This window comes from Halyomorpha halys, unplaced genomic scaffold, assembly GCF_000696795.3.
Source record: "Halyomorpha halys isolate HHAL.00 unplaced genomic scaffold, Hhal_1.1 Scaffold405.1, whole genome shotgun sequence".
Lineage (NCBI taxonomy): Eukaryota > Metazoa > Arthropoda > Insecta > Hemiptera > Pentatomidae > Halyomorpha > Halyomorpha halys.
The window spans coordinates 192,371-204,566 of NW_027109269.1; the positions used below are offsets into that span (position 1 = coordinate 192,371).

The 12,196-nt window shown below is 28.6% G+C and overlaps 1 protein-coding gene across 1 annotated transcript in view; it reads left to right on the forward strand.

Moving 5' to 3' along the window:
• dve (SATB1_N and homeodomain domain-containing protein dve) overlaps positions 1–12,190 on the forward strand; it is a gene marked incomplete in the record, with an annotated part of 161,152 nt that extends 148,962 nt beyond the window's left edge. Inside the window, 4 exon segments of the mRNA XM_067047484.1 lie at positions 4,564–4,683; positions 4,777–4,915; positions 6,346–6,530; positions 9,992–12,190. Of these exon segments, the coding sequence (XP_066903585.1) occupies positions 4,564–4,683; positions 4,777–4,915; positions 6,346–6,530; positions 9,992–10,651 (1,104 nt within the window).
• Between the last annotated feature and the right edge of the window lie 6 nt (positions 12,191–12,196).

A 12,196-nucleotide genomic window follows, 5' to 3' on the forward strand; every position in this document is an offset into this window, starting at 1 on the left:
AACGAAGCATCTTACTCGTAAAATCTGCTAACATCGGGCGGTCTCGGTTTTTCCCTGACTGAATCTGATTTTCATATTTTCTCCTTTTGTATTCACAAAATTCTTTAATATTTTGTATTCATCTATTATATATTATTAACACCAATCAGAATTATTAATTTTTAAAAAATCAAATAAATAAAATTAATTGATTTAAAAGAAGATTTTTAAAAAGTCGTTTTTTAATTCTTGCGAAACTATTTCGATGAGAATAAGACCTCGCTAATATTAAAGACCATTTAATTCTACACAGACACGGCCAGATTGATCAAAATAGTTTGATTTGCTATCGAGAAAATCGAAAAAAAAAATGTGAAAAATGGATTCTATAAAGTGACACTTTCGGTCTGTCACACCCCAGACATACGTATTCCTTTTTTTTTTAATTTGTTTATGTAACACCAGATTGGCCTGGTGGCCCTTAATGTAAGAGCTACATGGTTAATGTAAGAGGTACTTTTTTTTTTTAACAATTGATTATAGAGGGGATAAAGTCTCATACAAGATACATCCCTAACTACATAGAATGTTATAAATAAAAAAAAAAAATTAAGATAAAATAATAATTCTCAGTAAAAGATAAAAGAAACCTTAATAACAAAAACAATGACATTTATGGATTTAAAAAAATAAATAATTGACTTTTAATAGAAAAAAAATTAAGTGAATTTAAGAAAAACATGAAGAGAAAAAAAAAATTAGGATAAAATAAAATTTCAGAGTGACAATAACAAGTGATAAATATAGAATTTATAACAAGATGTCCTGTAGCAGCCGGGGCTTTATTCTTCGGGTTGTAGATCACTGCTCCTTTAACTGTAGGTAACTGAGAGTGGAACTTCATGAACCTTTTTTTTGTAATCCTTTATTATCTCTATTTGTAATTCCCGATGCAATCGGCTATTTATGCTTTCCTTAAATGCATAATATCAGTTGCATACTTTTTTTGAGGTAGGCTGTTCACCATGACCATTTTGTGGGACTAGATAATTTGGATTCAGGGTAACTCTAAACATATATTTCCGTGGACTAATCGAATTCGAAATTTTGCACGGTCGCCATAATATCCCTTACTACATATTCCATATATAGGTAAGAGAAAAAAAAAACAAAAAAAAACAGCTATCCTTAATTTATCTCAATGTAATAAGACAAAGAATGTTCAACTAGAATTCAAAATTTTGCAAGATCGCCATAGTAATCCTTACTACATATTCCATATATAGGTAAGAGAGAGAAAAAAAATCTATTTATATTTTATCTCGTCGTTCATATAGAAAGAATGTTCATAAAGTAACTTAGATTGTGCTTGCTCACTTCCTAGATAAACACAAAGCTTGCCAAATTTCGTTAAATAAGAAGCGAAAATTACATATGTGATTTTGCTGCAAATAATATCCAATTATAATAAACTAAAATTCATATTTGAAATCTTGAGTAATTTTAAGAGAATTGCCCGAATTAAGAATTTGATCTTAAGTTTTTAAAAAAAATATAATGTAGAGATTTTAATGCTCCGAGAGTTCCAAATTCTTCTCATATAATCCAAGTGTACAACCAAATACTCGAAACTAAAAGAAAACAATTTGGCGCCTAAGAGACGCCTAAATTTTTAATTCCTCCTAATTCTGGACTATTTGCGTTGTGTTGTCTTAAACCCTCAAGGGGCTCCAGATAAGACGAAGCTTGTCACCTGCTCGACTCAGAAGAAACACTTAATAAATACCAATACATTTCTACTGTAATTATTGGATCTTTTCTTTTTTTTTTTTTTTTAAGAAACCCTAATCCTTATAAAATGTTGGAATTCGGTTCGATAGAAGCTTGAAAACGATCTATGGAGTACCAATGTGTTTCAAACTAAGTAATATATAGATAAAGATTAATCCTACATCATATCCATAATCATTTTATTTATTACAAGCAGACCCGCCAATGGCTTAAATAGCAATTAATATATAAATAATGTGATAAGAAGTGACTATAGTAACATAAATGTTAATAGAAAACCCAACCTCGTAAGAGCATTAAATTATGTGAGTGTAAAATGAAGTTTACAAGAAGAAAACACCCTACAAATCAAGTTTAAAAATTTATAATTTTTAATTTCCTTGAAAAATGATTTGAGGGTTTCAAACGGTTTTAAAAACGAATATGATTTGCCTTTTCCAAAAAAAATTTTTTATTGACCTACTTTACTGGAATCTTTATTATGTGTTTTTTTTTTTAAATTTTTAGTGAATAAAAAATCATTTAGTAGAATCATTAATATGTTTATCTTATCCTCAGAAAGAGACCAATCGATTATTGGCATACAACAACCATGAAAAATTGTATAATTTTTAAGCTAGGTGACAATAATGATAAATTTTGTTTAAAAAAAAAAATGTTTTTACCAAAAATTCGGGCCATATTCTTCTGGGAAAATACTGAACATTTAGCAAAAAATCCAACTACAACCGAATGAACGGCAGTGCACTAAGTACCAACATACAAAAATTCATTTTTATCTATTAGATAACTTTGTAAATTATTTAAAATTAAAAACCTAAAGTCACTCAAATTGAGTATGCTGAAAATGACTTTTCAGAATCAGGGTGAAGTATGATCTCTTAAGTTTTCATTCAACAACTTGTTGATTAATTGGTAAAGGTTTTTATTCCATAATTTTATGTTAGTCTTAAAATTCGTTGATGATAAATTTTAATTTGAGAAACATCATATATTAAATGGGAAAATTTTTATTAAATAACTCTTTCAAAGTCGCATTTGAATCTGATTTTCATACTTTTCCTCTTTTCTCCTTTAGTTATTTCTAAAATTCGTTGTATTTTGTATTCACTTATTTTGTATTATTACTACCAATAAGATTTATTAATTTTTAAATAATTAAAATCACATAAATAAGATTAAAGGATTAAATGAATTAATTTAAAGGAAGATTTTTTTTAAAAAGTCATTTTTAAATCCCTGTGAAACTATTTCTATAAGAATAAGACCTCGCTGATATTAAAGATAATCAATTTAACTCTACACAGACATGGCCAGATTAATCAAAATCTAACAAAGATTTGTTTTCGAGAAAATCGAAAAAATGTGAAGAATCGATTCTATAAAATGACTAATGTTCCCTATGTAACCGATCTAGCCCGGACCAGATATCACTCCTTGCATTCTCTTCCATTCCTGACAATCCTCCGAGGTGCCTGAAAAGAAGATGGCTACGAGACTTTAATCTCTGTATGTTTTTTCAATATCCCACTAACGACTGTTGAACAGAATCGCTACTAAGGACTCCATCATGACAAGATACTTACTTGGATATATATTAGACATAAACAACAAGAAACTGCTCGTGGATTTTGATTACAAAAAAACACCTACTTGACAAATGCTCTAAACTTCTCTTTTATAACAAAAAACTCATATGTAATACGATAATCAGACCAATTGAGCTTTGAGAATCCATAAGACCATCAAATTCCTCGTCCTTCTTATCATTAAAATTCAAAATCCTCCGTAAAATCATTAATGCTTCTTATTACGTAACAAATGAACTCGTCCATAAAGACCTTAACATCCCATATGTTGCAGATCTGGCCCGCAATAGATATACGTCCTTTCATTTAAAAATTCTCTCCCATCTAAACCCATTAGTTCTTAATCTCTCATCCTTAGCAATCCCTAATAATCCTACAAGGCGTTTGAAAAGATGGTCACGGGACATTCTAATTTAATTTAAATTAATTATTGAAGTACCACCATTGGATTGTTCTTCCCAAGGTTATCATGTATTCTGATACATTTAACAAATTTACTTTTTATATATACTTTTTTTTTGTAAATTTCCATAAATGAAAAATAAAAACCGTAGATTAATGATTGGAGAAGTTTTTCGGGGGGTGCAGTCAGCAAAGAACAACATAAATATATATGGTTGTGTTTATTTATGTTGTTCTTTGCTGACCGCACCCCCCGAAAAACTTCTTCAATCATGAAAAATAAAAATCTTTACAGTAGGACGGAATATCAATAAAAATGATTAAGGAAAATCTTTTGCACGACATTTAACGTCTATTTAATAATTACATCTTTTATTATTGTTATTTGTTTAAATTCATTGTATTTATTTTTTATTAATATGTATTAATTTAAAAAATAAGGAAAAAGTCTTTTTGAATCAAATTTATGTTTACATTTTTCAGTTTAAAATAATATAATAATAAAAACTTATCGCGGTTTCATTCTGTTAGTGTGAGTATGAGTGTGTGTATTCTACACTTTGGTATTTTCTATTACCTATTTTAACCTAATCGCAATATTAAAACATAAAATTCTTTTTATATTTTGTAATAATTTCTTTAAAATTCTGCTTAGGACCGCCAAAATCACGTTTTCGTGTCGCGTCTTAGAGACTAATTTTAAAAATTATTTGCAGATACGATTTCTATGAGCTGCATGCATTTTTTAAATATTCGCGTGCTATCATTAAAATAATATTAATGAGGACTTACCTTTTCGCAGATGGTTCAGAATCCAAACCCTACGCCAAAAACAAGGATGAGGACTAGTTTCGACCCGGAGCTGGAACTCCCAAAACTCCAACAGTGGTTCCTTGAAAACCAACATCCTAGTAGACAACAGGTAAAATTATTTATTATTTATTTGTTAGTTTTGAATTATATTACAAATAAAACAAAAAATAAAATATATATAATTGTGATTACTATTGTCTAGATTCAACAGTTTGTAAAAGAACTGAACAGCCTGGAGTCAAGGAGAGGGCGAAAGCTATTGGATGTTAATAACGTTGTCTACTGGTTCAAAAACGCACGCGCAGCTCAGAAACGAGCTGAAATCAGGAATCTCCCACCAGGTATTATTCCCAAAAGTATATTTTTTAAATTATAATTCTTTTATATTCATTTGTGTCTATGATAATTATAAATATACATATAAGTAGGAGAGTGGGATGGTTCAGTTGTAATACGTTGTGCTACCAACTCCTAGGAGACCCGGATTCGAATACCTCTGTGGTAGAAAACTTCTGTTATTGTCAACCTTCTGGGTTTCGGGGTCCCCCCAGCCTCATAAATGGGTGCCCTAAATTGTGGAAAAAACCTGGCGGTTGAGCGTAATCATCAGCAAATAATCTTTACCTTTTACATTTTAGTAAAACAAACCGAAGAGGTGAGGGGAACCAAAACATTATAGAATTAAAACTAAATATTTTACATTGGATTGGATAAAATACATATCATTGGGTAACAAGAAATAAAGATCATTCATTTATATATAAGTTGATAGTCAGGGTTGTGGTAAAAAAAAAAAAAAAAAGAAGAAGAAATTTTATACTGATACTATTTTATGCCTTCCTTCCTTTTATTTGTATGTAATTTCTTATCACTTTATTTTTACATAATATTTATTCTAGCTTAAATTACCTTATTGTTGTAATATTCTGTTTTCTTTTCTTTGTATCTTTTTAGCCTTGATGAAGCCCTGCAAAGTGGGGCGAAACGTCGGACATTAAAATAGTTTTGAACTATTTGTTCTTTTTTTGACCGCAATCCTGACCATCTACTTATATTTAAATCTTTACGGTCAACTATATATAAATATATCTTTTATTTATGTTTAGTTCTTTTCCGTTTATTTCTATGGGTTGTAGTTTTAGTGTAATTTTATATTTCTAGTTATTAATGATTCTGAGGCATTTGTTTTGAAATACTTGTATTTTTTTTTTATATTGGTTAAATATCATAAGTTAAGTTTGGTCTAGGTACAGCTTTATATAATATTAATTTATTTCTATTGGATAAATTTGATTTACTATTAAAGTATGGATACATTTGATAAAGAATTTTGCTATTGTTTTCCAATTTCGATTCTTGTTTTATCAATATTTAAAACTAATCCCCATTTTTTAAGGTGTTTAGATATTTTTTTCAAAGCACCTTTTAGCATATTAACAATTGTGTTATTATAGAATATAAATAGCTGTATCATCAGCAAAAAGAGCAATATTAACGATTTAGACCTTGAGTAATCATTCATGAAAAAGTTAAAATAGAATGGGACTTAAACGGGAACCCTGTGGGAGACCATTATTTATGCATAGATTAAATAAAAATGATTAATTTAGATAGATTTATAAATAATTGATAATTTTAATTTGTATAGTATAGTTTAATTAGTATTTAATAATTTATTAATAATAATACAACTATAATAATTTTTATAGTACTTTTTTTATTACTAATTTTGAATGCCTTTATTAAAATTACTATTTTACTTTTGTTGGAGCCCTAGCATATAAGTTCATGCTAAATGGATACCGCAGTAACAGCCAGAGCCCCAGTGAAGCTGGCGCTGCAAAGAGCCCGGGCAGCCTAAACCAGGATTCAGCTGAGACGATGGAACCCTTGCTCTCTCCGCAGAATAGTCCTCAGCCTGATAAATCTCCATTGCCTTCTGCAGATCACAACCATGTAAGATTTTATATTATTGAGTAGTCATTAAATCGCAATAGTTTCTGGGATATTATTGGTTTAAAAAAAATCACTACGCAATGCATTTTATCAAATATTAACATCAAAGTAAAAAAGAAAAGAAAAAAAAAAAAAAAAAAAAAAAAGATAGAGTATAATTTTCTAAGCTAAGTATAAGGTTTTTAAAGAAGAAAATCTTTAAATTACTAAAAAAATGGCTTGGAATACAGTGAAGTCTCAGTTATACGAATATGAGGGGGTACCAAAAATTCTTCGGATAAGTTAATATTTCGTGTAAGTGAATACGCAATAAATATCATGTATATATATTTTTGAGATTTTTTTCCTCGTAATTAGTAGGTACATATACGTATGTTGTATGCAGTTGAAAGAAAAACAAAGTAAAGTGGAAAAAAAAATTTATTGTATAAAAATTTAATTTATCTTTAATCCGAATTTTTTAATTTTTGACAAAAAAAATTGTCATGTTTGTTTGTTTCATGTTGCTTTTGGCTGAATACATCATTCATTCGCATTCTGTTAAGGTGGTAGATTCCTTCTCGCTAATTTCTTTCGCATATATAAAACGTTTTACAACTTCAAATGCTTCAAAAGCTTCTGCAAAAATGGAAGAGGCAAAGGATCTTCGTCATCTGAATCGGAATCGTTCGAGCTTATTATTATACATTAGGGAGTAGAATATAAACATAAAGAGTCATTGGGACCGGATTTTATTCGAGGAAAAAAGTTGTTTACTGTTTCGTTTTTGACGGTATTTTTCGTCCTTTGTCTTTCCACGGAAGAAACAAAAATTCATAGAACTGAATAAAATTTACTAATAGTACATAAAACGGGTCCAAACCTTCCTTCGTATAACTGAATGTTTCGTATAAGTGAGTTTCGTATAAGTGAGACTTCACTGTATAAACATTTATTTATATAAAACATACATTAATAAAATGATATAAAAAGAATAAACAAATTTTAAAAAATGAATACATAAAATAAAATATTGTATGACGACTCGCATAAGTCAGTGACGAGATGAGTCCTGATAGTACAAGAGCCCAAGAGCAGAAAAGAGGTAGCAATTTCACACCGATTTTTGATTACTTTAATGAAAACTGTATAATTACTAGTCTAAATTAATGAGTCTGCCAAATATAGGCAGGGGGAATAAAAAATGGCGGCTGTTTCAAATCGTTAAAAAAAATATTTTTTTTCATTCGAAGCTCTATATCTTTAAAACTACTAACAACACAGGAAAATCTAAGAGAACATCATTTAAAGTAGAGTAAATTTGCTAAAATATGAGCTCATATAGAGCTATTTACGTTCAATAGTTCCCGAGATATAGCTTTTTTCAAAAAGCAAAATTTCATGAAAAGTACTCTGGAAAATCGGCAGTTAGTGAATTTATTTTGAAAAATCAGTAACTTAACACCTATTCGACGTACAGATGTTTATTAAAGCTAGTTTTATGTACTATAAAGTAGTTTATGACGTTTATCCTCATAATTATTGAATTAACAATCTTCAATTTGAGTGCTAATAGACATCTGTACGTCATGGTTCCTGAGATATAGTTAACTCAAAATAAATTCACTAACTAATAATCTTTCAGTACATTTTTAATGGAATGTTGCTTTTTTGAAAGCTATATCTCGGAAACTATAGGGAAATAGCTCTATTAGGGCTCATATTTTAGCAAATTTACTCTAATTTATAGGATGATCTTTTAGGTTTTCTAGTGATGTTGGTGGTTTTTAAAGAGATAGAAATCCGAACGAAAAATTTATTTTTATTTACGTTTTTAAACAGCCTTAATTTTTTTGTCCCCCGTACCTATACTTGGCTAACATCATAAATTTAGACTCGTAATTATACACAGTTTACATTAAAGTAATAAAAAATTGGTGTGAAATAACTGCCGTTTTTTCCGCAACGAAAGGTCAGAGGAAGATGTTACCAATTCCAAATTGTTCAAAAGTTTGTGACCCCACGCCAATACCGAATCTCCAATGCATTCAGTATTCAAAACTCGACCAAACTGATCACATGAATGCAGTAAATATTATTATTATTTGCAATCAAAATAAAATATTCAGACACCACACAATTTACGCAGACAGGATCCGGTAACAAGATTATATGAACTACATAAAGGCGTCTGACGGGCAAGCTGATTTTAAACCGTAGATTGTTGCCTTGTTGCTAGGCAAAATAATCCCTTATGGCCTTTATTCTAGCATTTAACTATTACAACACAAATATAAACACAGTTACTCCTTTTAAAATAAAAACTTCTATCAAAAAATACAAATAAAAATAAAATGTAATTAAATTGAATCCTACAACAATTTATAAATAAATATAGTTTGGCGTGAACAATAAGCCGTGAATCAAGATAACCTACAAATGTATGTCAAAATTTTTGATATAAAAAAAATTATCAATCCCTATCTCGATCATAATTAATGTAAATTTACTTTACTGTATTACTGTTTACTTTAGAATTTGAAGTCATTCTTATTTATTTAAATTCTCATATAAAAAGCATAAATTTTAAATTAATACTCTTTCATTCTATTAAATAGTCATTTAATTACTGTTTAGTAAAAAAAGAAAAGAAAAGGGTAATGAATTTTACTAAATATAAATAATGTTAAAGTAAATATAAAATAAAAAGAAAATTTTCATGACAGTTGATAAATTTTTTTTGTCAATATTTTCAATATAAAAAAATGATGAACCCCTATCTTAATGATATTTGATGTTAATGTGCTATATTATTCTTACTTTTAAGTTAATGATGTCCCTATAAAATAATATATACACACATTTGGTATTCTTGAGGTTCAGTCTGTAATAAAACTATATATTGTGGCGATGTTTCGAGACTTGATTGTTTTCATAGTGGATGCCCTACAATGATAAAAAAAAACCTTTTTTTATGAAAGGATTTTTTTTAACTTACTCTTAAACTTTCTCCATTTCATTCTTACTCAGTTCTACTGCAAACCTCCAAGTGGTTATTACAGTTATATAGAACACTCAATTAAAAAATAATTGATAAACAATATTTGTATTCAATAATCTTAATTTGTGTTCAGTACATTTTAGTGTTTAATAATTTGTTTATAAAAATCTTTTTATCAAAAAAACTGTTTTTAAATTTTTTTTTTATCGTTGGGTAAAACTATGAGAATAATTATGTCTTGAAACGTTGCTACAATATTGTTAGTTATCTTATAATTGATTGAACCTCAAGAACCACACACACACAAAAAAAATAATAATAAGGTAATGAGCTTTTCTTACCAAACAAATTTAAAAAAACAAAACATTTTTACATTTGTCGTAACTCACCTCATATATTTTAAAAACGTGTTTTATAAATAGAAAATTTTCAAGTATTTATTGAACCTAAGCTAACTAATATATATTTCTTTGTGATTCAGGATGGCAGTGGAATGGATGTGGAAGGAGGAAGTGAAACCCAGAATCAAGTACAAGATTCAATTAATGACACCACGAATAACAACAATAATCCAGACAAAGACGACCAAGGAGAAATTTCACAAGATGAGGATGATGATGACGAAGAGGATTTTGATAAAGACTATAAATCGTTAGTTATGAAAAATGATTCAGGAGGAGGGTCAGGTGGTCAAGGGAGCCCGAACTTTTCTATGGTTCCAAACAACATCTACGGGCATTCTATTATGTACATGTCTCCCTATTTCCCTAATATGAACAACGTACAGGCCGGAAATGCTGGAATGAGCAACCTCGCAGACGAGAGAAGGAAGCGTAACCGGACTTTCATAGATCCAGTGAGCGAAGTTCCAAGGCTTGAGCAATGGTTTGCGATGAATACCCATCCATCACATGCATTGATTCTTAAATACACAGAAGATCTTAATAAAATGCCTTACAGACAGAAGTTTCCTCCCCTAGAACCTAAAAATGTTCAATTCTGGTTCAAAAATAGAAGAGCTAAAAATAAACGTTTGAAGATGTCTCTGTTTGATTCTAGCTCCAACAATTATATGCAACCAAATTACGCCCATCACATCCCCAATTCACTGATTAAAGGGGAGCCATATCAAGCCCACTAATCACAGTATTTTAACACTTAAGATTTACATTCCTATTAATGCTTGTCATCTTTTAAGCTTTAAGTTTTTCTTTTTTCTTTTTCTAAAGTCATTCCTTACATGTTGAATATGACTGCAGGTGTTTTTCAGCCATTCCTCATGTATTTAAAATATTCTTATTACTATCTATTTGAAATTTATTGTTTATTTCTTAGTTATAACCATATGAAAATTGAATCCACTTCGTTAATTCCACTATGTTAAAATATTATATTTTAATCTTTATAAGTACTTTGTTTATTTTAGTATTGAGACATTTGTTTGAACCATTAGTTTTTATTAGTGAGTTATTGATTACAGATTTGAATAAAAGTTCTGTTTATTATTTTCTTGTTTCTATTTTTGTGATCATTTTTATATGATCTCTTATTTGTTGATCTCTATTTGGCATTCTATTGAAGTTTATGTTTTACCTCAATCATATGAATATATTTTATTATTGTTTACATCAGGAAACAAATTATATACAAATTTTATATTGTAAAGATTGTTCTTAAGTCTTATAATTAAGTGTATACGGATCAATGTAGATAACTGTTTTTGTGTCTCTTACTGAACACTGAATTTATTTGTTAAATTTTGTAAATGTGTAAAAATATAAATACATAAATATATATGAATAGATTATATATTTCCTTGTATGACTGATGTAAGTTAAACCCTCCGTACACATTTTGTGTAATTATTTGTGAAAATAACAAAAGAAAAACCTTGTACGTGTGTTCAAAATATATACCAAAGATGTATATTGCTTATAAATATGCAAATTAAGGAAAGAGGCATTAATGTACTGTTTTAGGTCAGAATGAAGTGACGGAGTAGAATACTTTTTAGTTTTGTTAGTCAAAGCCCTGTATGTTTATCTTATAGGTCGTAATTGGTTATAATCAAATGACTGTGAATAGTTTTTATATATAAATGTTCATTGTTAAAATGTAAATTTAATACGGTATAAATATATATAAATATAAATGGCTATGTAGATCTATACTCATAATCATGAAATATATGTTGATATTTGATGTAAATAAATATACCTTATACCAAATGTTAATTTTGCCTATGTAAATAACTTTTTTTAAACTATATATTTTTCTCATCAGTATATTATATCTAAATCGATTATAACTTATTATTCTGTTAGATTCAGAATAAACGGAATATGTTCAATTAACCATCCTTCATAATTGGCCCTATAATGGTTAAGTAAATGATTACCCAAATTGTAATAAAGTGTGACATATTGACTTACATGAGCTATAAATACTTTATTATCATTACTATTATTTAATTGGGATTTTAATAGTTGACCGTAGACTAATATGAGGAGAAGATGGTTGGGAGTGCGATCCGCAAATAAAAGAAAACTTGTTTATTTTCTGACTGTACCCCCGACCACCTACTCCTCATAATATTATTTTACTTTGTTTCATTTTTCTTCATTATTTCACTTTGTTTCATTTTTCTTCATTATTTTACTTTGTTTCAATTTTCTTCATTATTTTA